The following is a 25,360-nucleotide window of genomic DNA, read 5'->3' as shown; positions in this document are numbered from 1 at the left end:
TGGCAATTTCAGCATCTTCAGTGGCCAAATTCCATTGGTAAAATCCATTCTGTGAAAAGTTCTAAATAAGGAGCAGAATTCCAGTACTAACCATCCCAGCTACTGCTTTCTATGAAATCGACTTAGTGAAACTAAAAACAGAGACATCAATGATGACAGGAATATTCTGCCAGAGGAAAAGGTTCCTATACTTTTCTAAAGTCCTGAGATTTATTGTTTAAGTTCACCGTTTCTATCAGGTCAACAGCAAAGGCACGAGTGACTTTACTATGGATACAGTAAAGATTTTTAGTTTCAACACCTAAAAACTAAAGCCGTCACTGGTTCTACCAACTGCTTATATTAGAAACAAGACCGTCCATTTGTGGCTACTAAGCGGCCATTTTTGTAGGAATCAGCTCAGACTTTCAGTGCAACTACAAGATGTAGTAAAAACAACTGAGCTCTCCTGAGAGGTGGAGGATTTAAAAGAGAATAAACAGCTCAATCTGCGTGTGTTCGGTAAAATTACAAACTCAGTGGAAAGATTAGTCTGAATATTATCTAGAATATTTGGTAAATATGATTCCTCACAGTCTCAATAATTGTGAATTCCATTTAAAGTTACATTGAGTAATTATACTCATTTTTAACTTTTTTCTCAGCTTTATAGAATAATCCTAATCTTAGTGATTGAATATTATTTTAGTTTGATCTCAGTCCACTCATCTCTTTAACCCTTTAACACCGTCTGTGACGCTTAAAGACAAAATCTTTAACATACTGTAACCTCTTAACCATTAGCATGATAATTCCAGTAGATTTTGAAGGAGAAAAGCGGCTCAAGCCGCTTTTCTCCTTCAAAATCTACTGGAATTATCGTGCCTACGGTTGAACAGTTACAGTAAATCAAAGAACATAAACACCGGAGCTCCAGTGTTAAATGGTTAAAAAGTGTCTTTTGTCCTTGCGGCTCCAAACTGTTCACGTTGAGTTCAGAGACACATCAGTGTTTATTGTGAGTCCAGACTCTGAGAACCTGCCCGTCGTCAATAGAAACGTTTGCGCTTGTTTTCCTTCCAGCGGCTGTAAAGGATCATCGCCACGACGCCCAGCACGCCCAGACCCATGATGGAGAAGAGGAGGGTGAAGAAAAGCTGCAGTCCGCTCATTCCTTCTCCTCCTTCTTCCACTTTTACTGCAAAGTAAAAGCAACACAGTCATTCAGATAAACTGAATTATTGTTTTGAACCCTATTTTACCATATAATCATTGACTTTTACAAACAAATAAAAGCCTTCAATTACTTTTTTAGAAAAGCTTCAATACATGTATTGAATAAATTATATATAAAGTACTTCAAAACACTGAAATATTAACAGCACATCAAAATATTATGTCATTGAGGTATATTAAGACTGACATTTCAATCACAGAGATGTGAATAAACAGATATATGGAGGTAAAATAGTCAAGTTTTATAGCAAAAGCACAAAGACTCCACAGAGCCAGAGGTGTTGTTGGATAAAGAAGGAATGACTCCTCTGCAGTTGAAGAAAAGGTGACCGAAGCAGCAGCAGCATGAAGGCTGATGAGAGGAAACATGGCTGTCAACACAAGATGGATCCGCTGACATTTGTGGACTCCATCTGGATGTAATCCTTTCAGAACCAACCTGACACTCCAGAGCTTTTCTGGCAGTAGTGTAACTCAAGGACTTTTTGGAGCAAGTCGGGACAGTCAGTAGAAATGTGGGCCTGGAAGTGTTTTAGATATAATCTCACAAGAGTTGGAGTGTAAAATCTCAAGGGGGAAACTGAATCCTCTTTAGAGTGTTCTCATCTTTAGCAGAGATGTCACTGAATTTCTGTAGCTAGCAAGAAATTAAAGATTTTGTCTGGAAGGAAAAACATTTGAGTGGCAGAAATCATTCTGCAAAAATCAAGGTTGTTCAAGACAAAAAAAAAATGACTTCATGATGAACAAAAACAAATACCTTGAAATTGTTCCATGTTGTCGACTCTCGGAATGGTGACCTCCTCCTCCTCTTCAGCTTCCTCAGAAGTCGGCTCATTGGTCAGCTGGTATAACTTCATGGAGATGATGTCATGATTATCTACACATACAAGACTCAATTCAAGAAGGGAAACCACTTTGAATAGCTTTTCTAAAAAACTCAATCAGGTTTTAGATTTTATTTCAGGACATTCAAATCTTGTAATCCAGCGTCCTTCAGGGGACTGTTGAGGTTTCAGACCTGACAGCTCTCCTGTCGCAGAGGAGGCTCCAAAGTAGTAACCGCTTGGAAGGCGCAGTCCTGTGATGTCGGTGCATGTTCTCCATTCGCCTTTACCATCGACGTCAACCATGACCTCAACAGCAGACGCACGGAAACACAAAAATATACAGAAATGTCATTCAACGTCTTCTGTTGTTAATCAAAAATGTCACCTTTTTTTTCATTTATTCCTATTTTTTACTTTATTTTTGTGGAGAAAAAAAAAAAAAAAATCACACTTAATAAACAGGATGCAAAATAATGTTTTCTTTTCAACCTTGGTCTTCAATCTAAATATACTGAAGCCCACTTTCCAAACACAAATCTGCATGGAACAGTGAATAAAAGTCATTTAAAAATGTTCTCAGGAGAGCATGTAAATACATGGGGAGAGGAAGGGGGGCGGGGTTGCTCTGTGCCAACAGTCCTGACCAAAACTCAGCTTGATTTCTGCCGCTCTGCAGAAACTGTCTTAGAAAATGACAGTTTTTATTTTATTTTATTTCTTTACTTTGACTAAACATGGCATAATTATAAATATAAAACTACTGGGAACGCTTTTCATTTCATTTATTTTTCATTTATTCAGCATATTAACCATGGGACATGCCCATTTATGGTCAAAGTCAACGCAAACACATGGTAAAATATACAATAAAATGCATCCCAACCCCAAACATTTGCATTAGACACAAGGGAAGTCCACCAACTTTACGTATTCCATAGTATTTCACTTAATAAAATGTAATGGGTCGTTAATTTTAAGATAGATCCAAAGATGATCAGTGAGACTTTAAGTTTATTTAATAATCTACCAAATATCTGCCTGATTTATATTTTTGAACATTTATTATTTTCCTTAAACTTCATAAGAAAAGTGTAAAACAGATCGTGTCATACCGTCAGTCTTTTTGTGGAGTATCTGACGAGGAGGAACGTGTCATGAACCGAGTTCCGCACCAGAGCTGAACATCCGCCCAGTTCAGTAGGACGGCCGTCCTGGTCGTGGTCGTAGACCAGGCTCCCATTCCCGAGCATCACGGATACGTATGGAAAACTCCTCTGAGAGAGAAAAAGAGGTCAGGCTCTGATCCAGATCAGATGGTTAGATGGTTTCTAATCTAAGACAGACTCATGAACCCTCCAGGCCACTCCCACTCAAACAAACATCAGTTTGACTTTTAAAAGGTGCTTTATGTCCAAAACCCTGTCTTGGGTCTTCTGTGCTGTTGGACATTAAATACTCTAAAATATGACTATTGAAAGACAACGTTTTTTAACTTTTTAGGGGGGGGTTGAAACAGATTTTTATCATTTTACTTCCTGTCATGTTTGCACTGCATGTGTTTACACAAGATCATCATGAAAACTCTAAAAACCAGAAATAAATGAGATTTCTATTCATTTAGTGCTGACTTCCACAGCTATACTATTCACCAATTTACTTCTAAAACTAAAACTGTTTTTAGTTTGATGTCCTTCAAACTAAAATGACTGCCATCAAACCAGATAATTCAGTAAAAAAGCAATAAATGCAGACAACATTTCCTAATAGAATGTCATACTGAAGGGAACTTTAAGATGAGTGCATGATTAGTAGGTCTTATGCAATTGACATTCGCTTACGAAACTATTCACGAGTTTGAGGAAGAGCAAAGCTATGAGAAATATGAAATCACTGTTACGTTAGAAGGGTTAAAGCCTGCTGGTATGAAAGTGTCTCTAAGTAAGTAAATATTTATGCTACATTTTTCACAGAGAGCAACACACAAAGTGCTTAAAAAAGACAAAAGCAAAGACAAGCCACTTATAGCGGGTAAACACAAGCAAACATGCAATGGCATTGTAAGTAAACTACAAATAAAAGATTTTTAAAAAGTCATCTAAAAGCTCTTCTTAATAAAAACTTGACTTTTCAAACACTCGACTGAGCAGGGACAGACGGAGGGCATTCCAGAGTCGGGGAGTGACTGCCTGAAGGCAAAGTCGCCCCTTGTTTAAAAACCAGTTTTTGGAACGCTTAATATCTGTGGAGCTTAAGGAACGAAGGGAGTAAAACCTTAGAACATAGTTCGGAGTTTGTCCATGCAGGGCTCTAAAACCTTAACATTAAAATCCATATCTTCTGTACAAGATGCTTCTATATTCTTAGAACTCTACTTGGACACAATCATTCACTCCGACTAAAACAGCAGCTGTGCGTTCATCGTCACTCACATCATGGCTCTTTTCAGCGTTGGGGTAGGTGTCCAGAAAAACTCCCAGTCCAGTGAACTGATTCATGTTTCCAAACACAGCTCCTGCCAATGATAAACAAACAGCTTTTCAATCCAAACATATAGTATTTTTCCTCTTTTGGTTATTTATGCTCCATATTCCCCTGATATGAAAAACTTTGAGGGTTTGACACAATACAGTCTATTTCAGTTCAACTGTTTGAGGCATTTTATGCTCAATGTTATTTTTCTTAACTCCAAGTATGCTAGCAAACAGTGTTGAAACTATTAAAAAATGTTTTTTTGGTGCAGAAATTTCTAAGCCAAATTAATACTTTCATAAAACAACCTAAAAATCCTTAAATATTTGTGAAAATATTGTGATAAGTAAAGACTAAGCAAACGTGGCCTTCTTTAGGTTGGTTTAGCAGCTGAAGAATCAGCAAGATTAAAATGATCAGATTATAAAAATATATATATACTTATTAAGATACTTGGCAGTCTGTTTTTTGCTTATAAAAACAAGGTTATTCAATCTGAGGATTGAACTTAAATCTCTTAACACGCTGTTAACTAACCTCCAGGGAGAATCAGAAACTGACTAACAAGAAACGAAAGGGGATTAAGAGGCTCCAGAGCACAAGTGTTAGGGACGGTGTGCAGTTTGAGACTCTCGACTGGGGCTGAAACTATGAGTAAAATCCACCAGCGTCAGCAGCAGCAACAGGAGACTACTTCAACATGTTGGACTGAACACGAGGACCGCTAAGAAATCATCATTTCAAACTGAAATTTACTAAATCAACACAGAAGTTGATACTTAAGGTGGAGAATAAAGTCTTAAGATCTTCTGGATTCTCCTCTGATCTGGTTGATTATTGGAAGACTTTCAAAACAGTTCATGCTATAAGAGATGGCATGGAGTAAAACTTACTCAGATTAAAAAGTTGACAAAAAGTAAAATAGACGACCAGACTGTATTTGCTGCCAAGGTCTTCAAGTGTCTGACGAATTTCTTGTTTTGGTGAAAATTTAAATATTCCAAGTGATAACAGAATTTTAAGTGGTAGTTATTTTTTTTTAACAAACCTAAAAACCTTGAAGGGGAAAGAGTTTTCTGTATTTGAATACCAAAAATCTAATTTTTTCACAAATATTTTGATGAGTAGATACCAAAATATACTTGAACAGTTTAAGAACCAATAAAAAAACAAAACAACTAAATCTCACTTGGGAGAAAACAAAAGTCAACAAAAGACTGAGATATTTTTGTTTCTTGTAGCTATCAAAATGGTACATTTCTCCTTTTTATTTATGTTTACCGTTATTCATACGGTCTTTAGTCAACCAAATGGCCAGTCCATCACCATTTAGGTTCTTTTTCCCCTGGCCGTGGATTTTAAAGTGCACCTTGAGTTCCCAATCCTTCAAAATAAGAGGCTGGAAGAGACAAAAATGGTTATGGGAGCAATAAAAACATAACATACCATACGTTTCAAACAAATTTTGTTAAAGTTATTAAGCTGGCAATAAAGCAAAAATTCATAGAAACAATTTTTATACATTTTTAAAGACACTCCAATGAAAATTGTGTTTTTGACATGTTCTTGTGGCATTTTTATGATGATAGAGGACATATCTAAAGAAAATTAAGCATAAATGGGTGTTTTCTTTTTAGTATTTTGAGACAGACCTGGTTGTAAATAAGACGACGCCTGACATGTTCGGCCGCTACCACCAACAGCTGCAACTTAATCTAATCCTAACCCAAAAGTGTTCAGAATTGTAGAATTTTTTTTTTTTTTTTTTTTAAAGCTTGAAAACAGGAAAAACTGTAACTGGTCGAGTCACTAGTTAAAACAACAATTTTTAAGCGAAACGGGTAAACTCCTAGTTCCAGTCAAAGACTTTCTGTCGTGAGCGCTGACGTCTGCAGCAGTCAGTCTATTTCTTTATTCAAATGGTTGTGAATCAGGAGCAGCGAGAGAGAAGCTATCAAGGCCACAAGCTTCCAGCTCCGCTTCATTCTGATGCACCCACTGGTCGACGACTACTAGATCCATGTACGTCTTTGTTTTCCTCATCTGAGCTGATACCTGGGTAAAAACTGTACGGCTGGATATCTAAAAAATTGCCAATAGTTTTTGTTGCACTGGTAAGGGGGTGTGAGGGCCTGAAAGCTAGCAGGAGAGTGTATAAACAGATGGATGATGGGAAATGTAGTCCACAACTTAGAGATAAATTTCTAATGAACTACTGCCACCCTGCAGAAACTATGTCCTAGAAAACGACACGGACTGTTTAATTTTGTCCATAAACAACATAGTAGTGACTAAAATCTAAAAATAGATCTAAAAAATGATCAAAGTGGTTTATATCTGAAGCAATAGGGCAGGAAGTGAGGGGTAGAGGTTAGGTTTGACAGTGACGTACAACACGGCTCCACACAGCTCCCTGTCTGCTCTGCAGGTCAGGGGTCAACCGGACGTAATCGGGTGTCACCATGGCAGTTCCCATGAGGTCCCACTGTGAAAAACTAGAGAATCCCAGCCCTGCAGAAAGAGCAGATGACCTTTGACATGAGCACAACCAGGGACACCTCACAGTTGAGCATTTCAGTGGACAGCAGAACAGGCTACATTTAGAGAAACTATGGTTGGAGAAGTGTTAGATATTCATAATGCAGCTGTGTGGAAGTTCAGCATACAACACAATACAACGTAATTATCATTTAAGTGAATGTAGCGTGTGTTAGAGAGTGAGTAAAGTGGAAGGCTTGAAAACTACACTATGGTGTTACAGGAAAACATTGTTAGTTTGGGGCTAGCTAACACGGGAGCAAAGTTCTTCTAAGTTAATCATTGTTCAGAACTTTTCCCGCGACTGAAGACTTTAACAGATATGTTAAACATTGCCCTCCTACGATAAATGTACCCTTTTGGAGTTAGATTAACTCTCTTGATGCCTCTTTCATCGCACCGCTGAGCACGAGCGCAAACTTACCGCTGTATGGTTTGGCCAGAGAATACTCCTTCTTAAAAAAGTCCTCCGTAAAGTCATGTTCATCTGCTGCTGCTGAGAAGCGCTGAAAATTACAAATGGTTACAAGCAGGAATACTAAAAAATACCCGTTTTTTAAACAAAACACGGGACATAAGCGGCGCAAGCTTGTAACTTTCAAACTGCTGACGGTGGCGGCCATCTTTAACTGCCTCTTCATAGTTTGTCATGTGACGCAAGCACATTTCTCTGTGCACGCGCTGTCAGACATGTCAGTACATTATCGCCACCTTCTGGATTGGAGGGTAAAATCAATAATTTAAGAAATGTCAAGCTTGTTAGCCAATAAAAGCAAAAGTATTAGAAGTTTTAATGGAAGATGTGTTTGTTTGTATAAACAATTTTTACAAAAACTACTCAAAGTGATTTATTTAAAACATTTAAATAAATGTTCAAAATAAACATAATAGGGATTATCAAGCATGTGGTGCCCGCTGCATATATACCCTGGGCAGGTCTCCAGTTTGTCGCAGGGCCACATTCACACACCCATACCCACTCACATTCACACCTCCATTTCCGTTTGGACAATATCCTGCTCTTTCCCTCTTCCTCTGGTTGTAGTCCACACCAGAGCTGGCGTCCCAGGCGGGTTTGTTCAGTCTTTTTCCATCACAGTCTCCCCTGGTTACCAGTGAGTCATACGAGGTTTACAACATAGTCCTGTACTCTATAGAAACTCTTTGACCTTTTGGTTTGTACTCAATCCACGGGAAAGGGGCAAATTACAGTGTAGCTATGGAGACAAATGTACAATTATATGTAAGTAAAAAAAACTATAAATAAACAAGACAAAGGAACTGTGTGGATTCTACTTAAAATGTCAAACACAACTAGATGAAAATCAAGTTCTGGTCAAAGCTGTGCTTTCAATACGATGCAAATTCAAATAAACTAACAAACAAAACAACAAATTAATAAACAGACAATCAAACTTACATGTAGCACCTCCATAGTGTATTAAGAAAATGGTGCAACCTTTTTTAGATCCCTGAAAATTTCAAAAACACTTTTCACAAAGTCAAAACAGGGTGGCAGGGTGGACGCCAGTCAAATATCTCACAGCAATAATGTCATTTTAGCATGAATTAAAAAAAAAAACACCCACAAACAAAAGTAGGAAGTGTAAACACATATTATTGGTAGTTTTTTTCTCTTTGTATTTCTGATCGCAAGGTAAACGTTGTGCTTTCTAGGATGAAACAATTCAAAGTTGTTTGTAAAAGAAATGTTTCAGATTTTGCTGTAAATCTAAGTATTAATCCAGATAAACTGTGAAACAATTTGGGAGTTTTATAGCTTTTTTGTTGTTTACGAAAAGATAACTAAATATATTTTTTGTAATAAAAACAATTGGATTTCTCTTTAAGAAAACAACATTTATACATAAAAAATTCTAAAATAATAATAAAAAAAGGTTAAAAAATATTTTTTAATACAACCCAACTGAATACTAAGGTTTGTTAATGTTGAGATTTTGGGCTAATTTAGGTCCAAGTTTATTGCCTGCTAGTTCATTAACAAATAAAGGTTTTTTAAATGTGACGTCATCTTCACGCGACCGTGTTCAACGGAATGGCTCGAAAGCGCTGTGAGGACTAGCGATCATTTCTCGCTGGTTATTGTTTACTAGCAGCGATAATGATCTCAGTGAGTTACATTCTGCTTTGCGGACAGTTCCTGCTGCTGCTGACAGTGTTACTGTTACAGTGTCTGGAAGGAATTCACTCCCAGAACTCGTCGACAGCAGCCGCTCCTGCGGCTAACACTGCTTCACCAGCACAGGAAGCTACTTCATTCCCTTTTACCGAGCAGCCGGAGGTCGGAAAAAACGAGGGGTTGACCGAGAATACGAATTCCACCGAGCTGTACGAGTACAGACCCCCGTCACCTGTTGTCCTTTGCCAATATCTGTAAGTAGACTGTGATGCTAACTGTAGGCTATCAGTGCTGTGAGGAGGTTAGCTTAAGCTAGCTGTTTGTTGCTAAGAGACCATCGATCCCGTCAGAATTCAGTCAAATTTGTATTTATTTATCAATACAACTAACTAATGAAGGATTATTTAATCTAATCATATAAATCAAATAGAGTGTAAATTAAATGCACACTATTAGACTCCGTTTATTTTGATTTTATTCATTTTTTGATTTGAATTTGTTTCAAGGCCAGAGGAGTTCATCTATTGCCAGGACCCTGTGGATCATGCAGGGAACTACAGTGCCTTTCAGGAGATGGATCACGGCTGTGTTGGGGTAAATGCAGCTTTTATCGTCCTCTGTTGAATGAGGAACAGCAACAACATGACTGTGTTTTTTTTTTCTCCTTTGGCTTTCTTCCAGTGGGGCGGTCAAACTGAAAAGGAGGTGAACCACACTCGAGTTATCTGCACAGCCCTGGATGACATCGAGTGTGCTGGACCCAGGGAGTTCCTCAGAGGAAATGTGCCCTGCATCAAGTAAGCAATGTTACCCGGTATAGAGACAAATGAATCCATAAGTGATTTATGAGATTCTTCTCCATTTACTGCAAAAAGACACTCAAAAACAACATTCATTGTTAGTAAAGAAGTAATATAAATGTTGGATTTATTTATAACAGTTGGTTAAAATCTGTAAGAAATATGTTGTGTATATTTGGAAAAAGTGATCATAGATTTAAAGTCCCGCACAAATCATCTTTTGATTTATTTTCAAAGTGTTCTCAGTGGTCTTAATTACAATTGGTGTTTATAGCTAAAATAAAAAAACTGTCATTTTCTAGGACATAGTTTCTGTAGAGTTCATTAGAAATTAGCCTCTGAGTTGTGGGTGGGACCATTTGGGTGGACCAAGCCCACCCCCACTCCCCATCACCCATCTATTTACACTCTCCCCCACTAGCTTACAGTCCCTCACACCACAAACTAACATTAGCTGGGCAAAATAATGGCCAGTAATATTGGAGCTTTTCAGTTGTACAGTTTTAAACCATATACCAGGTCAGACGAGGAAAACAAAGACGTTCATGGATTTGTTTGTCCGCAAGTGGAGCAGAGAGGTTGTCGCCACCGTCACTGCTACAAGCTTTTTCCATTGACATTTTTTCGTCTGTTCCTGATTCATAATGATTTGATTAAAGAAATACTCAGAAATGCAATTTTAACCTGAATTTCCTTTAAACATGTCTTCCATCATGAGAAAAATGACACAATAACTTTTTAAAACACAATATTCATCAGAGGGATTTTATCACATTGTTTATTATCACTTTATGAATCATATTAATGTTGTTTGATTCATTTTAATGATTAGTTTCTGGTGACAAAAAAAACTTTTTATAATTTACTTTTAATAATAGATGCTTTCCGAGAAGCCATCATAAGATTCAAACCATATGCACCCAGTTTAAAAAATATTTAAATATGAATTTGATTGCAACACATCAGTTTAAGAGTAGGAACTCATTTAGGTGACGAGAGAATTAAGAAAACCTAGTCAAACTAAAGCTGACACTCGAATTCTAAATTAATAAATAACATTAAATAAAGTTAAGTCATGGTATGTGGTCTTATTGTTTTCTCTTCTTGAAATGTTTCACCTCTTATCCGAGTAGCTTCATCAGGTTTTATTTTGTCCGGAGAAGCTTTTGATTTGTGTTTAAATATTGTAAATATAAAAAAACAGAGTCTCTTAGATTTAACAATTTATGTTACTCTGCAAAGCCTAGAAATGTTCTGACTGGATCAGCATCCTACGTCATAGAAAAATAAACTTTATTTAAAAAAAAAAAACAAAGTGTCTATTTGCAATCGGGCTGCCACAAACGATTATTTTAATAGTCGACTAATCGTCAATTATTTTTTCCGATTAGTCGACTAATCGGGTCATGTGCAAAGTGGATGTAAAGCACACATCTTAACCATCATTAGCTCTAAAATAACTAAAAATATCAACAATTAAGATGAGTTTATTAAACTTTTAATGAATCGGGGAGCCTCTGTCCTTCTTTAGTTTCTGCTCAACGAGCCGTGTTTTTTCTTCACAATCTACTGGAATTGCGTTTTATTTTCAAAAATCTTTTATTGTGATTTTCTGGATTCCTTTTTTTACATTCAGTATGGTATAGTCAGAGTTTACCTAAAATTAAAACACTTTTTTTCTCGTCTGTTTTGGTGGAAAAACTTAATCTGTGAATGCTGAATATTTGTTTTGCCCTTCTGTTAACACCAATCCAGCAGAGCTGCTCTGCAACGAACTAAAGATTTTGAAAGACATGCTTTATTCAAATTATTGTGCATTACTCACACAAGGCAATAAGAAATTGAAAAAAAGGATTTTATTTATTTATTTTGGTACATTTTTCGCTTCATCGTTGTAAAATATTTTTTCCCTCTTTTAGTTGTGTTCAATTGTTGCCATGTTCATTTGTGATGTAACTACAGGGAGTGCAGAATTATTAGGCAAATGAGTATTTTGACCACATCGTCCTTTTTATGCATGTTGTCTTACTCCAAGCTGTATAGGCTCGAAAGCCTACTACCAATTAAGCATATTAAGTGATGTGCATCTCTGTAATGAGAAGGGATGTGGTCGAATGGCATCAACACCCTATATCAGGTGTGCATAATTATTAGGCAACTTCCTTTCCTTTAGCAAAATGGGTCAAAAGAAGGACTTGACAGTCTCCAAAAAGTCAAAAATAGTGAGATATCTTGCAGAGGGATGCAGTACTCTTGAAATTGCTAAGTTTCTGAAGGGGGATCATCGAACAATCAAGCGTTTCATTCAAAATAGTCAACAGGGTCTCAAGAAGTGTGTGGAAAAAACAAAGCGCAAAATAACTGCCCATGAACTGAGAAAAGTCAATGGTGCAGCTGCCAAGATGCCACTTGCCACCAGTTTTGCCATATTTCAGAGCTGCAACATCACTGGAGTGCCCAAAAGCACAAGGTGTGCAATACTCAGAGACATGGCCAAGGTAAGAAAGGCTGAAAAACGACCACCACTGAACAAGACACACAAGATGAAACATCAAGACTGGGCCAAGAAATATCTCAAGACAAGTTTTCTAAGGTTTTATGGATTGATGAAATGAGAGTGAGTCTTGATGGGCCAGATGGATGGGCCCGTGGCTGGATCGGTAAAGGGCAGAGAGCTCCACTCCGACTCAGACGCCAGCAAGGTGAAGGTAGAGTACTGGTTTGGGCTGGTATCATCAAAGATGAGCTTGTGGGGCCTTTTTGGGTTGAGGATGGAGTGAAGCTCAACTCCCAGTCCTACTGCCAGTTTCTGGAAGACACCTTCTTCAAGCAGTGGTACAGGAAGAAGTCTGCATCCTTCAAGAAAAACATGATTTTCATGCAGGACAATGCTCCATCACACGTCCAAGTACTCCACAGCGTGGCTGGCAAGAAAGAGTCTAAAAGAAGAAAAAACAATGATATGGCCTCCTTGTTCACCCGATCTGAGCCCCATAGAGAACGTGTGGTCCATCATCAAATGTGAGATTTGCAAGGAGGGAGAACAGTACACCTCTCTGAACAGTGTCTGGGAGGCTGTGGTTGCTGCTGCACACAATGTTGATGGTGAACAGATCAAAATACCGACAGAATCCATGGATGGCAGGCTTTTGAGTGTCCTTGCAAAGAAAGGTGGCTATATTGGTCACTGATTTGTTTTTGTTTTGTTTTTGAATGTCAGAAATGTATATTTGTGAATGTTGAGATGTTATATTGGTCTCACTGGTGAAAATGAATAATTGAAATGGGTATATATTTGTTTTTTGTCCAGTTGCCTAATAATTATGCACAGTAATAGTCACCTGCAAACACAGATATCCTCCTAAAAGAGCTAAAACTAAAAACAAACTAAAAACTACTTCCAAAAATATTCAGCTTTGATATTATTGAGTTTTTTGGGTTCATTGAGAACATGGTTGTTGTTCAATAATAAAATGAATCCTTAAAAATACGACTTGCCTAATAATTCTGCACTGTACTATTATTCTTGCTGCGTGCAGGTTTGCAAAAAAATCGAATTCAATCAATAAACAAAGAACAACAACAGCAGAAAAGTAGAAAAATGTCAAACCAAATTAAGATATTTAGTCAAAATAATCTAATCTCCCTGTTTTCTGCTGACAGATACACTGGACACTACTTCATCACCACTCTGCTGTACTCCTTCTTCCTGGGCTGCTTTGGAGTTGATCGCTTTTGCCTCGGCCACACCGGCACCGCGGTCGGGAAGCTGCTTACTTTAGGAGGTCTGGGAATCTGGTGGTTTGTAGACCTGATCCTGTTAATCACTGGTGGCCTGATGCCCAGCGATTACAGCAATTGGTGCACCTACTACTGAGACACAGCAGAACGGGGCATGGGATGCACTACGACTACTTCTTCTTTTTTATTGATAGTTTTCAAGTTAACTTATTTCAGGGAGCTGGCTTCAGTGGCACGCTCGAGGGAAAATCCAGAAAAGTTTTTCACCTTTTCAAGAAGTGTGTTTCATTTTTTAATGGCTTTATTTTCAAGCTCTGATGTATTTTGTATTTAAATATTGTAAATAAAGAAACAGGGTTTGAGTCATTTAAATGTAATTATTTATGCTGCTCTGCAACCCCCCCCCCTCCAAAAAAAAAAAAAAAAGCTGATCGCTGATGGCCCAGAAATATTTAACGGCACAAAATGTTCTGCCTGGATCAGCATCCTCCACACTGAAGAACTTAGTTTAAAAAATGACACGCAGCAGATCTGCAGTGTTTTAGAGGAGATTTCCCAGCTTTTTACTTGCTTTATAAATTCCTACAACCTTCTGGATACTTTCCGTATTTGAAAAAAGTTTAGCTTTGCTAAGCAGAAGTTCCAAAATGTTCTGAGATGGGAATACTATTTTTAAAGCTTTAAGTTAAACCAAGATGTCATAGCTTAATAGAATCTCTGTTTCTATGACATGACAGTAATTTACATTTCCACGGTCCATTTTTGGGTTTTAGAGTGGCTCAGAACACGACAAAATAAAAAATGCTAATAATAAAACATTTAATTCTTTACAATTTTCACAGACATGAATGCAACACACCAGACTCATTGTACAGCTTACTATAATGTAAGATTATAAACCCACGCTACTCTGCTTGAACTAGAGCGACGCTCATCAATGGCTCTACGAAGGAGAAAAAGTACTGGTTGTACTTCTGAAAGTCAAACCTCAGTTGCTCCATAACACTCATTTTATTAGCAACACTCATTGAGAATGTGGAAACAAATGCTGAGTTATTCCTGGCTGCTGCATCCCTTCAGAAGGAAACCAAAAGTACGTTTTTTTTACCTCTGAGTTTTATATGAAGTTCATTGTAAAATCTCTGTTGTTTGTGTATTTATTGGTCAAAATAATCCAATAAAGTCTTTTAAAATGACTCGTTTCTATTTTCAGTGCCATTTGACTCTCCTTAGTGCATTCTTGATTTTCTCAGTAGAATCATCACATCTGCTCCAACTGTCAACTGAATATAAAGATGCTTAAAGATGAAAATCCATGGAGGGTGGAAGACTTTACTGGCATTATTTTTCCTATAACTTTTTGCAGACACAATACTTTCAAAAAACACAAATTGCACAATAGCTTTCACATTGTCTTTAGTATAATGCCCGGGATGTGACAATAAAGAAAAAAAAAGAGGAGTTCCATCAAATTACTAAGTTGTGGCCACAATTTAGTATTTTATACCCACAAACTTTTATTTTGTGTGTACAAATGAGCATTTTCTGCCCACACAATGCTAATTTGTGTGAAGAAAAACTATTTTGTGCACACAAAATGATAGTTTATGGGCACATAATACTAATTTGTGAAAACGATACACTATTTTGTGCACACAAGTTACTAATTTTTGAAGACAAAATGCAACTCTGTCCCCACAAAATGCTAAAAAATGTGCACAGAAAACTTAATTTCTGCTCACAAAAGGATCTTTTGTGGCCACCAACTGCTAATGTGTGAGTACAAAATACTAATTTGTTGCATACAATATTGCATTTTGTACTCACAACTTATATTTTTGTGCTGATTTTTGCACAAATGAGCCATTTATGCACGCAATCTGCTCATTTGTGCACACAAAAGACTTTTGCAGTCAAAATACTCATTTGTGCACACAAAATACTAATTTGAGCAGACTAAAGGCTAGTTTATGCTTACAACATACTAATTTGTGTGTACAAAAAAATAATTTCTGCACAAAAAAATGCTAATTTGTGGCCACAAACTGCAAATTTATGGGGACAAATGGATCACTTTTGGGCACAACATTCCAAATGTGCAAACAGTAGCCTGTAGTATTTTGTGTGCACAAACTGCTAATTTCTGCACAAAAAAATGCTAATTTGTATGAATAAAATACTTATTTCTGCAGATAAAATATTAAATGCTCAGCTTTAGATATATTTTCAAAGCGTTCCCAGAGCTCTTGATGATGCAGTTTTTAGCTAAAATGACAAAAAAAACTGTATTGTTTTCTAGGACAGTTTCAGATTTGTAGGCGTGACCGTTGACATGGAGTAGCCCCGCCCCTCCTTCTCCTCCCCTTGTTGACATCTCGGAACAGAGAGCTTGTGGCCCGCTCATCGTCTGTTCTATGTCCCAAATAAGCTCATTTTCAAACAACTTTTTTGTCTGCCTCTGTTTTGAAACAGTTTGAATAAAGAAATACTCAGAAATGTAACTTTTACGTCCTCCATCATCAGAAAAATGCCACAAGAACATGTTAAAAACAGCAAAAACACTATTTTCATCGGAGAGGATCTTTATGTTTTTGTTTATTTCTAGTATTATATTTCTGTTGTAAGGATAATCCTGACAGCTTCATACATGAATAGCTCCCATGATACTTCATCTCTGCTCTGTAACAGTGACATTTTGGACCTTCATAATCTCATGAAAAAAAAAGTTTAGCAACAAATAAATCATATTCGAATTCAGTTCAGTGCAGTTTCTTTCATAATTATCAGGTAATATATTGCTAATACTGCAATAATATAATCCAATGATTTATAATCGACGTGTAAATGAGGTTAGACTAGAACTACGAGGAACCATCAGCTTTGGTTTGATCAAAAACGGGGAGATGAGAAGAGAGATCTCTCCTGCTTCAAGGTTAAATGTTTAACCTTCTTTTAGATTCTATTATTTTAGGGAGTGATTTGCCACGCGTCCTTCCCCCTCACCACCTGCTCTGCTATCAGACCATTGGCTGTCTGAATGTCCAGGGACAGAGCCAGCTCCTGACCAACAGAGTCTCCTTACCAGGTTGCTGAGGGGAAACCATTTTGTCTGCTCCATGCTGCAGATTGAGTGAACGTTTCTAATAGCAGCCGTCCGGCAGCAGGGAGGGGTGGTATAGCTTGTGTAAGCATATTTTATTGCAGACTAATACTTTTTTTCTAATATTGGGTTACAATGAACTCAATTGTCATTTTAAAAAAAGTTAAACTTTTTAACTGCTTTTTTAACCAGTTCAAAGAAAAAAAATCATTATGTATAATTTCCATTCAAAATGTATTGGCAGACTAAAAATCTACTATTTTTAGTTTGCTGAGGGTGAATAAAGTTGCTTTCTTGGTCAGTTTTCTGATTTCTACAATAGTGACATAATGATATCTGAAAATATTAACACTATTTGATGAATTTCTGCAACACTTTCAAAGCACAAAGATCCTAGCTTAGCAGAGGACAAACTTACCGTGGTAAATCCAAACCAATGAGCGGCATGGGCAAATCTGCAGAAGCATTTGATAGTGCGAATTGCCAATAAAATCGGTGGAAAAAAGCTGTCCGAACTACATTCCGCATTGCATTTTTGATTGTTAATTTTCTGTTCCAATAGCGTCAATGATCAGATCACACAGTTGTGGTTCAATCAAATCATCCACATTTCCAAGGGCAGCTCCATCAAAACAGGTTTTGTCATGGAGTGTTCATGTTGATGTTTCACTGGTGAGATTCGCTCTTTGGGTTAAACACTAGTCGCTGGCTTTCAGTGAAGCTTCAGATTAGGACTGGGTTGATGAAATCGATTAATTGATCTGAATTGATCTAAGTTTAATGGATGAATAATCGATCCAAATAAGTAGAGATTGATCTAACGCATAATGCTAAAATCCGTTAGCTTGATGCTAACATATAATGGAATTTCCCATAGGACGGCTAATGCTAATGCTTGGTCAACCTAAACACACATTGCTGACTAAATGAACATCTTTATAAACTCACAGGCATGAATTTTCCAAACTCTTTTAAGGAAATATTTTTTAAAGTAACTATTTGTGGTCTAAAGCGTCGTTTTTTGCTCACACTTTCTTCTTATTTTAGAATAGGTTGTAATGCTATAATGTGATCGCCACCAAGTGGCCAAACTGAAACAATTGGAGCTTCTTTATTTGATAATCCATGTAACACTGTATGTTTTTAACAATTTCTTTATAATTTCACTAATACATTTTCTAGTATGTGAACTGTATCAGATTAATATGAAAATCTTCTAAAAACATATAGTTTATTAATGTATTTCTTGAAATATGTGTCGAAGGAATCGAAAAAAATCAGAATAGAATCAGTTCAGACTCCGGTGAATCGAAACAAATCAATTCTGAAAATTGTCGGTGATACCCAACAACGCTACTTCATGGAGTTTCTCCTTTTATCAACCAATTTCACCTATCAACATGAAGGAAATCCCGGACAAGCCCCCAGTTGTTACAGCACCAGACCAAGTGTAATCTTCATCAGTTACAAACGCCACACAGACTGCACTGCATCATTTCAACGCCATTAAATGATCGTAAATCACAGAGTTGTCCAGGCTGCAGCCACTCTGAATGGTGGTGATTACATTTAAATTCAGCTTCCTCTCAAATCTTGTCAAATTGAGAAAACAGCCTTTTTTATGAAACACCAGTTGAGCAAGTAATCTGTACTTCATTCACTATCTGAATACACAAAAGTGGTGTCTAATTAACTTCAAATGACTTAGTAGTGTATATTTAATCAGGACGAACAGTGTAAATAGTAGACACGAGGCCAGTAGGTTAGAAAACTTTTGTTGAAACAAACTCCTCTATAAGTCATTTCCACAACTACATGACGTCCTTTTTTGAAGCATTTAAATAATCTTCAATCATTCTGCATTTTCACTGCATGACAGATTATTTGTCTGTGCTGTGTTAATCTGCTCAACATTTCTCTCTTTATTTGCCTGAAAGGTTATATCTGCCTCCTGAGACACTTTATGAAATCTCCAGATGGGATTAAAGTTCCTTTTTCTTTACATTTATTATCTTATATAATATAATGAAAAATTAGAGAGTGTAGTATTTTAAAGAACCTAAGGGAAACAAAGAAATAAGCAGCATAACAAACCTAAATAGGAATGGGAATATAAGAACACATTAGAAAAAGAAGCAAATTAGAGTTCAAGAAGGTAAAATATGAAAAGGGATAACAAGTTAATTTAAGCAAATATAAAAATAAAAGTTCATTAAATCATTAAGGATGTATTATTTTCTGCTAAAAATCTTTTGCTTTTACTATAAGAACACAAAATGATCTCTCATCATCGGTTTACTGAACCGGATTAAAAAAAAAAGATAAATTAGCTTTAAAGTCAAATGAAAAAGAAATCTAATAAAAAAAAAAAATAGAATCCTGGCTCCAAAATGTAATAATCAAACTTAAATTATTTTAAATAATTGAAATAATTAATTTAATTATAACCCTTGAAATCATGCATGTATCATGTAAGAAGCATGTGATACAGTTTTTCTGCCACTGTTTTCATTTCATATGCTTGTCTGATCCTGTGTACGGTGATGTCTCTGTTGGAGCAGAAGATCACATTTTTGGTTTTTCAGCTTTAAATAATCTATATAGGGAGGCCACAATCCACACTTTAAACTGAATCATATGTTCCACCATTGAACTGGTGGGGAAAGTGAAATGTTCTGCATACCACTATGTTCACACTGAAATCCTCAAACAACTGTTGTGATAAATTTAGGAATAATTTATTATTTATTGCTTTATTTCACTAAGCTTATCATGAGCCAATTGAAAGTTTTTTTGTTATTGTTACTTTCTTTTTAGTAAATTTAGTAAATTAATTTTTTTTTCTGAATTTTCAGTTTTTCGTTGTTGTTTTACAATCTACAAGTCAAACTAAAACCGAAACATGACCAAAAAATGAGATTGTAACCAAATTGTTCGGAAAAAGTGAATCATTGCATCATTAATCCTCTTCTACATTATAATTTCTGAAATTTAACACCTTCATATGTTTAATTTTCAGCATACTGAACCTTTTTAATTATCACCTTGGATGAAAAAAAACACAAAAGAATATTTTTTATATCAATGGAAATAAATTAGGGCATGAAGGGGTTAAACTGTGGACAAAATGAGTAATAAAATGAATTCTTCTTGACATACGAGTTTTACATTATCGTTTAATGAAAGGATGAATTTGCAAGCACATTTTTAAGGAAACATGAATGTTTTTTGGGGGGGCTCATTATGCAGGAAGCTTTGGAAAGATCTGGTTCTGACTGAAGGCTGTGGAGGTGTTAGAACATTATTTATGGGGGTGGAAGGGGGGCATTTTGGAAGGGTGGAAGGATGTTTAAAATACAAGTATCAAAAAGTACAATTTTCAAACAGTTTTATTATTTCATGCTTCTTTAAAAACCCACTACAATGAATGTTTTTTTTTTTTTTTTTTTTTTTTGGCGTTTTAACATGTTGATGTACTTTTCTCATGATAGAGGACATGTATAAAGAAAACTGAGATTAAAATTTGTCTTCTCAAATCATGGTGAATCAGAAAAAAAATGTCATTTGAAAAAGCTTGTAGTTGTTCTGTAAAAAACTAATTGGAGGACCACCAGCCCCCTGTGTTAGGATTCTGTGCTTTACTTTGGTTTTTCACTTGTGTTATTTGTTTTGTTCATGTTTCAGTTGTTCTCCTGTCAGTCCTCCTGGTTCACATTGATCCTTCACAGCTGTTTTCATTTCATTCATTATAAATTCACCTCTGCACTGAACAAAGTGAAACATTGGATCAATTAACAAAAACTTTATAATGTGCTACATTAAAAAAAAGTTGAAGTTGAATAAACCATCAACTCAAAATTAAATTTTGACAAAACATAAGAATTAAATGTAACAAATTACAAAAACTTAATATTTGTACGGAAGCCAAAAACAGCCTGCCCTACTTTTTTTTCTTTTATTGTTTTCTTGTTTTAACTGGATCCACTATATTGTTATAACTAGAAAATGAAGTTGGTTTTCTTGTTATAACAAAATATTCGAGAACGAAGGATGAAGCGTCTCCCCACGGAGACGCCGAAACTTTACCTGTTTTAAGTCTCTGTAGTTTGTGGTTAACAACAAAAACAGCAGAAGAACATTCCACAAACGTTGTTTTTAGTCTATTTTTTATTTATTAGTGGATCTATGCTCTTTAAATGTCTTAATTCCATTTCATGCACCAGCCCCCTCCCTTTATTTCCTAAAAAAAAAAAACGGAACAAACAGGTTGATTGAGAGAATCCAGGGTGTTTCTGCATGATGTGTTCACTGAGCTCCGGACATCAGCAGCAAAACAAAGCAGTTAATAAGAGAAAATGTCAAACATCAGAACTGATCCTTATTAAATCGATTGATTAAACAGTGTTCAAAAAAAATTTTTTTCTGGAAAAATGCCTTTTTGCTGCGGATTGTATTAAAATGTAATAGCGGATTGAGTTGGGCCGAGTGGCCGTTCGGGTCCGCTAATGTCCGGAGTTCAGTGAATGCACCATGCGCAGATTCTTGTCAGCCCTGAATTCTGTCAATCAATGTTTTTTCGAAGGTTTTAGGGAAATAAAGGGAGGAGGGGTGGTGTCTGAGACGAAATGAAGATGTTTGAGGGGCAACTTTTGTGGAGTGTTCTTCAGGTGTTTTTGTTGTTAACCACAAAATAAAGAGACTTAAATCAGGTGAAGTCCTGGAATCTCAGTGCGGGAAAGGAAGAGGGGGACGCTTCATTCTTCGTTATTGATTATCCTGTTATCTCGAGGAAGTTTGTTTCTCGTTATTATTTAGTTTTCTTGTTATAATGAGACATTATCTCGATTAAAAAAAGATTAAAAAAAAAGTAGGACAGGCCATTTTTGGTTTCCGTATATTTGTCAGTATTTTGACTTAAAAATTGGTGGGCGAGTTTTATTTGTGGGGGTGTTGTTTAAATTTGTGATTTGTTTTCTGTGAAGCCTAATCATTTTCTTTTTTTTAATAATTTACTGTTTTTTTGTTGACTCCTTTGTTTAAATTTTCTGCTTGCTATGCATGGATCCCAAGTTTTGTTAATAAAATAATTTATTAAAAAAAAAAAAAGCTTATGGAGGGGGCAGCTGTCCACCCTTGCCCCCCTTGGTTCCGCCCCTGACCATTAAACTTTAAAACAGCTTGAATTTTATCTTTAAAAACATTTAATATTTCATGGATCACATGTCTGTGTCTTAAAGTCATTTGAAACATTCATTTAGGTCATTTAAAGTCTGTCTAACAGAGTATGGAATATGGAGCTAAATATGAAGTTTCTTTCTCCTGTTACGCTTTAAACCTTTCTTCCGTGACACCTGCTCCTCTTCCTCTCTGTCTGCCATTGGTTGGCGCGCTGAGAGCTCCGCGTTGATGATGGGGGGAGTCAGATGAGAGCTCCCGTCCTCCCCGCAGCGCGCGCACTGAGCCAAAGTGGAGAGGAGAGGACGCGTCGAGCCGCGGACTCCTCTCTTCTGGCACAGACTCCCCCAAACCGTCCTCCTCCCTGAGCTGCTGGAGTCAGTCCAGCTCTGAGAAGGAGAAAGGAGGCGCGACATAGCCGGCTGCCTTCATCTGCTTCTTGTGGAGGCGCGCGCCGGCATGGGCACCCTAACAAACCCGCTCCTCACCTCGGGGTTCCTGCTTGTCGGCGCAGCTTTCTCAGTCCTCTCCAAAGGTAAGACCCGTGCCCATGCGCGCGCGCGTTGCCTCTCTGGAAGCATGTGTGGTCTTTGAGTCACTCCCCATTACTACAGAGCGCTTGTGGATTTGGTTTGCAGTTTCTCAGCTGCGCAAACTTGATCCTCGGCGCGCGTCTCCATTCATGCCCACACTTGGCGTCGCCGGTTTTCTCCAGGATGCGCAACAGAGCGAGTAGAAACAAACCTCTCCGGTCCTGCCATCAAATCAAGCCTGATGGTGACACTTTTGGAAGCGTTTGGAAGCAACAGGCTGATCAGATTATAATCCAAGAAGAAACGAGGCTTCATTTCCGTCATTATTAAGATTAGGATACAGATATACTGACTGACGAGTTCAACCACAGACATGTCATTCAGTAATGCAAGAGGGAGGCTGCAACAGGAAGATATTAGTTTTTAATGTGGCATCACTGATTCCAGATCAAATCCCAGACTGCATTCTCATTATATACGCTTTTGGAATTAGATAAATACTTTTGGTGTTTACTTTTAGCTGAAATAGCATGTTCTTGTGGAATTTTTCTGATGATAGAGGCAAAATTAAGCTTAAAATCAGCATTTCTGAATGTTTCTTTATTCAAATCGTTGTGGATCAGGATCAGATTAAAAAAATGTTGTTTGAAAAAGAGCATTTTTGTGACAAAAATTCTGCTGGGTGGACCACAATCTCCCGTTTCACTACATTCTCATGCATCCACCTTCAGACAAAGAGATCCATGTACATTTCTGTTTTCCTCATTTGGATAAAAAACTGTACGACTGGTTAGTTCCAATATTTCTCACCATTTTTGTTGCACCACTAATGTTTGGTTGGGTTTGTGAGGGGGGGTAAGCTATCAGTGATGTGTAAACGGAGAGCTCTCACTCATTGGTGATGGGAAGGGGTGGTGGAGTCGCTCTGCGTATGTTTTCTACCACCACTCAGAGGTGAATTTCTAATGAACTCCTGCAGAAACTAGAAAACCCCAGAAAACAACACAAGTTTTTTTGATTTTGGCAAAAAAAACATAACCATAATTAAATAACAACAGTGAACACTTTAAAATACACCGTAAAAAGTGAAACGTTGAATCAATTAACAAAAGTTGTGTAATTTGTTACATTTAAATTGATTAAGTTTAACAATTACATTTTTGAGTTGAGTAAATCAACCAAAAATGTTAATTTCATGACAACGAAAACATTTAAATGCTGCAAATTCCAAAACTTTTGTGTAATTGAGCCAAAAAATCTCTTTTTACAGTGTAGCTCAAATAGGTATTTGGTATAGATATTTTAATAATAGAGAAATAGTGACAAAAGGGCTACAATGAATAGAGCTGCCCTCACTTATTATATGATATTTAGACACATGAGCATATCTTTGCACCATCTGGTAACTTTTAGATTGCTTTTTTGAAGCTTAACAATATATTTATTAGACAATTTCACTTAAACCTGTTGCATTGATTGTGCTGTATCCCTTGAAAGTATAGTTTCCAAACGCACGTTTACAGTAGTCTGCAGAACTCCTTTGTAGTAGTAGTAGTCAATCCATCCATCTGTCCATCCTTCCTTTAACTCGCCTAATCCCTTTCGGGGTTGTGGGGTTGCTGGAGCCTATCCCAGCTCCAGTTGGGTGAAGGTGGGGTTCACTTGGAACAGATGTTAAATGCTAAACCTCATCTTTATGCACAAAAAATGTTTCTCTGAATGTTAAGGATGACTTGATTGACACGTTTGTGCACATTAGAGTCACTTATATTCTAGTTAATTAATAAAATAAATCTATTAACTGATGATTTGAGAGGTTTATGACGACCAAGATGTTAGGTGGAGTTTGGAGCTGCACAGAACTTCCAAAATTCAGTGTAAAAGACTCAGGCTCCAGTTTAATTTCATTCTTAAAAGATTTTTTAAACCTGTAGTTTGATTTATTGGAAGTTGTTTTGTATCGTCTTATTTCTTACTAAGGCTCCAGAGTTCTGCACAGACTCCAGCACAGTATGTGTCAGTACTCAGACAGGCTTGTATCTCTCAGCATCTTCAGTTTGACTACAAAATTAATTCAATTGTGAAGTATTTTTGCCTCATGACCAAAACTAAACCCTTGTAAGCTTTCTGAATCAGTAATACATAGTTTTATAACACTATAGGATGAGCTACTGTCATGTTTTATATGTGGTGATAGTGCCTCATGTGTTCCTATAGACTACAGTTGGTGCCAAAAGCTGCTGTACATCTTTGGAGGGAGGAGCATTTTATCTGGTTTGAGTCTGTCAGTACATTTTAAGATTCTTTTCAAGGATCTTTTTTCTCTTTTAAATGTCTACATCACGTGTGTCAAAGGAAAGGCGCGGGGGCTGGATTTGGCCCTCAGGATAATTAAATCCGAACCTCCAGATCATTTTATTGTATTGTTATTAATGGCTCGATGTTATCTTGCGCTTATTTTTAACTTGTATAATTTTGACAAAATATATTTTTAGGAATAGTAAAATATTGAAAGTCATTTAAGGTTTAAGTTGATTTATTCTAGAATAATATTCATGTCTTTTACTTATTCATAATTATGTTAAAATATTATGGTTTTAAAGTTTTAAAAATTCGTATTGAGCTAGCTTTTTGGACTATTTTCACATTTACTAACACTTTTTAGGCTGTTGTGGAATTTAGCTAATATTTCAGCTACATGCTAACTGTTTTGGATAACTTAAATGGTCTCTTTGGTGCAGGAAACCGAGGTGATGAGGAGGTGATGGGCAGGTTTGGTATCCAGGAGAGGAATGTAGAAGGACAGATGGTGGTGGATT

The 25,360-nt window shown here is 36.8% G+C and overlaps 3 protein-coding genes across 4 annotated transcripts in view; 2 read left to right on the top strand and 1 right to left on the bottom strand.

Annotated features, from left to right (window-relative positions):
- Positions 1-973: 973 nt before the first annotated feature.
- Positions 974-7,705, bottom strand: LOC112148118 (VIP36-like protein). Of its 2 annotated transcripts, XM_024274930.2 has the most exons (8): positions 7,477-7,705; positions 6,907-7,025; positions 5,796-5,913; positions 4,475-4,557; positions 3,158-3,319; positions 2,237-2,351; positions 1,976-2,095; positions 974-1,177 (listed from the first exon to the last, which is right to left on the bottom strand). In XM_024274930.2, exons 1-8 carry the CDS (start codon positions 7,691-7,693, stop codon positions 1,029-1,031), a joined length of 1,083 nt encoding a protein of 360 aa, XP_024130698.1. In that variant the 5' UTR covers positions 7,694-7,705; the 3' UTR covers positions 974-1,028. The 2 variants fall into 2 exon arrangements, with proteins under 2 accessions (XP_024130698.1, XP_024130699.1); XM_024274931.2 differs by lacking the exon at positions 6,907-7,025.
- A 1,370-nt stretch (positions 7,706-9,075) lies between these two features.
- Positions 9,076-14,099, top strand: tm2d2 (TM2 domain containing 2). Its single transcript, XM_024276119.2, has 4 exons — positions 9,076-9,446; positions 9,699-9,786; positions 9,874-9,989; positions 13,656-14,099. Exons 1-4 carry the CDS (start codon positions 9,175-9,177, stop codon positions 13,867-13,869), a joined length of 690 nt encoding a protein of 229 aa, XP_024131887.1. The 5' UTR covers positions 9,076-9,174; the 3' UTR covers positions 13,870-14,099.
- An 8,151-nt stretch (positions 14,100-22,250) lies between these two features.
- The window catches only part of unc5db (unc-5 netrin receptor Db), a gene marked incomplete at its 3' end in the record, with an annotated part of 185,903 nt that continues 182,793 nt past the window's right edge, over positions 22,251-25,360 (top strand). Inside the window, 1 exon segment of the mRNA XM_024274532.2 lies at positions 22,251-22,543. Coding sequence (XP_024130300.1) covers positions 22,468-22,543 — 76 coding nt within the window.

Source organism: Oryzias melastigma, linkage group LG9, assembly GCF_002922805.2.
Source record: "Oryzias melastigma strain HK-1 linkage group LG9, ASM292280v2, whole genome shotgun sequence".
Taxonomy (NCBI): domain Eukaryota; kingdom Metazoa; phylum Chordata; class Actinopteri; order Beloniformes; family Adrianichthyidae; genus Oryzias; species Oryzias melastigma.
This window is presented reverse-complemented; position numbering and strand designations above follow the sequence as displayed.

Bases quoted from the DNA above. Each gene is read 5' to 3' on its own strand.
- LOC112148118 (XM_024274930.2), bottom strand. From the start codon at position 7,693: ATGAAGAGGCAGTTAAAGATGGCCGCCACCGTCAGCAGTTTGAAAGTT. The intron at 4,558-5,795 runs GTAAACATAAAT...TATCATTGGCAG, and splicing joins TAAAGACCGTATGAATAACG to GAGCTGTGTTTGGAAACATG. The intron at 2,096-2,236 runs GTCTGAAACCTC...TTGTATGTGTAG, and splicing joins TGCGACAGGAGAGCTGTCAG to ATAATCATGACATCATCTCC.
- tm2d2 (XM_024276119.2), top strand. From the start codon at position 9,175: ATGATCTCAGTGAGTTACATTCTGCTTTGCGGACAGTTCCTGCTGCTG. The intron at 9,787-9,873 runs GTAAATGCAGCT...GCTTTCTTCCAG, and splicing joins TGGATCACGGCTGTGTTGGG to TGGGGCGGTCAAACTGAAAA. The intron at 9,990-13,655 runs GTAAGCAATGTT...TTCTGCTGACAG, and splicing joins GGAAATGTGCCCTGCATCAA to ATACACTGGACACTACTTCA.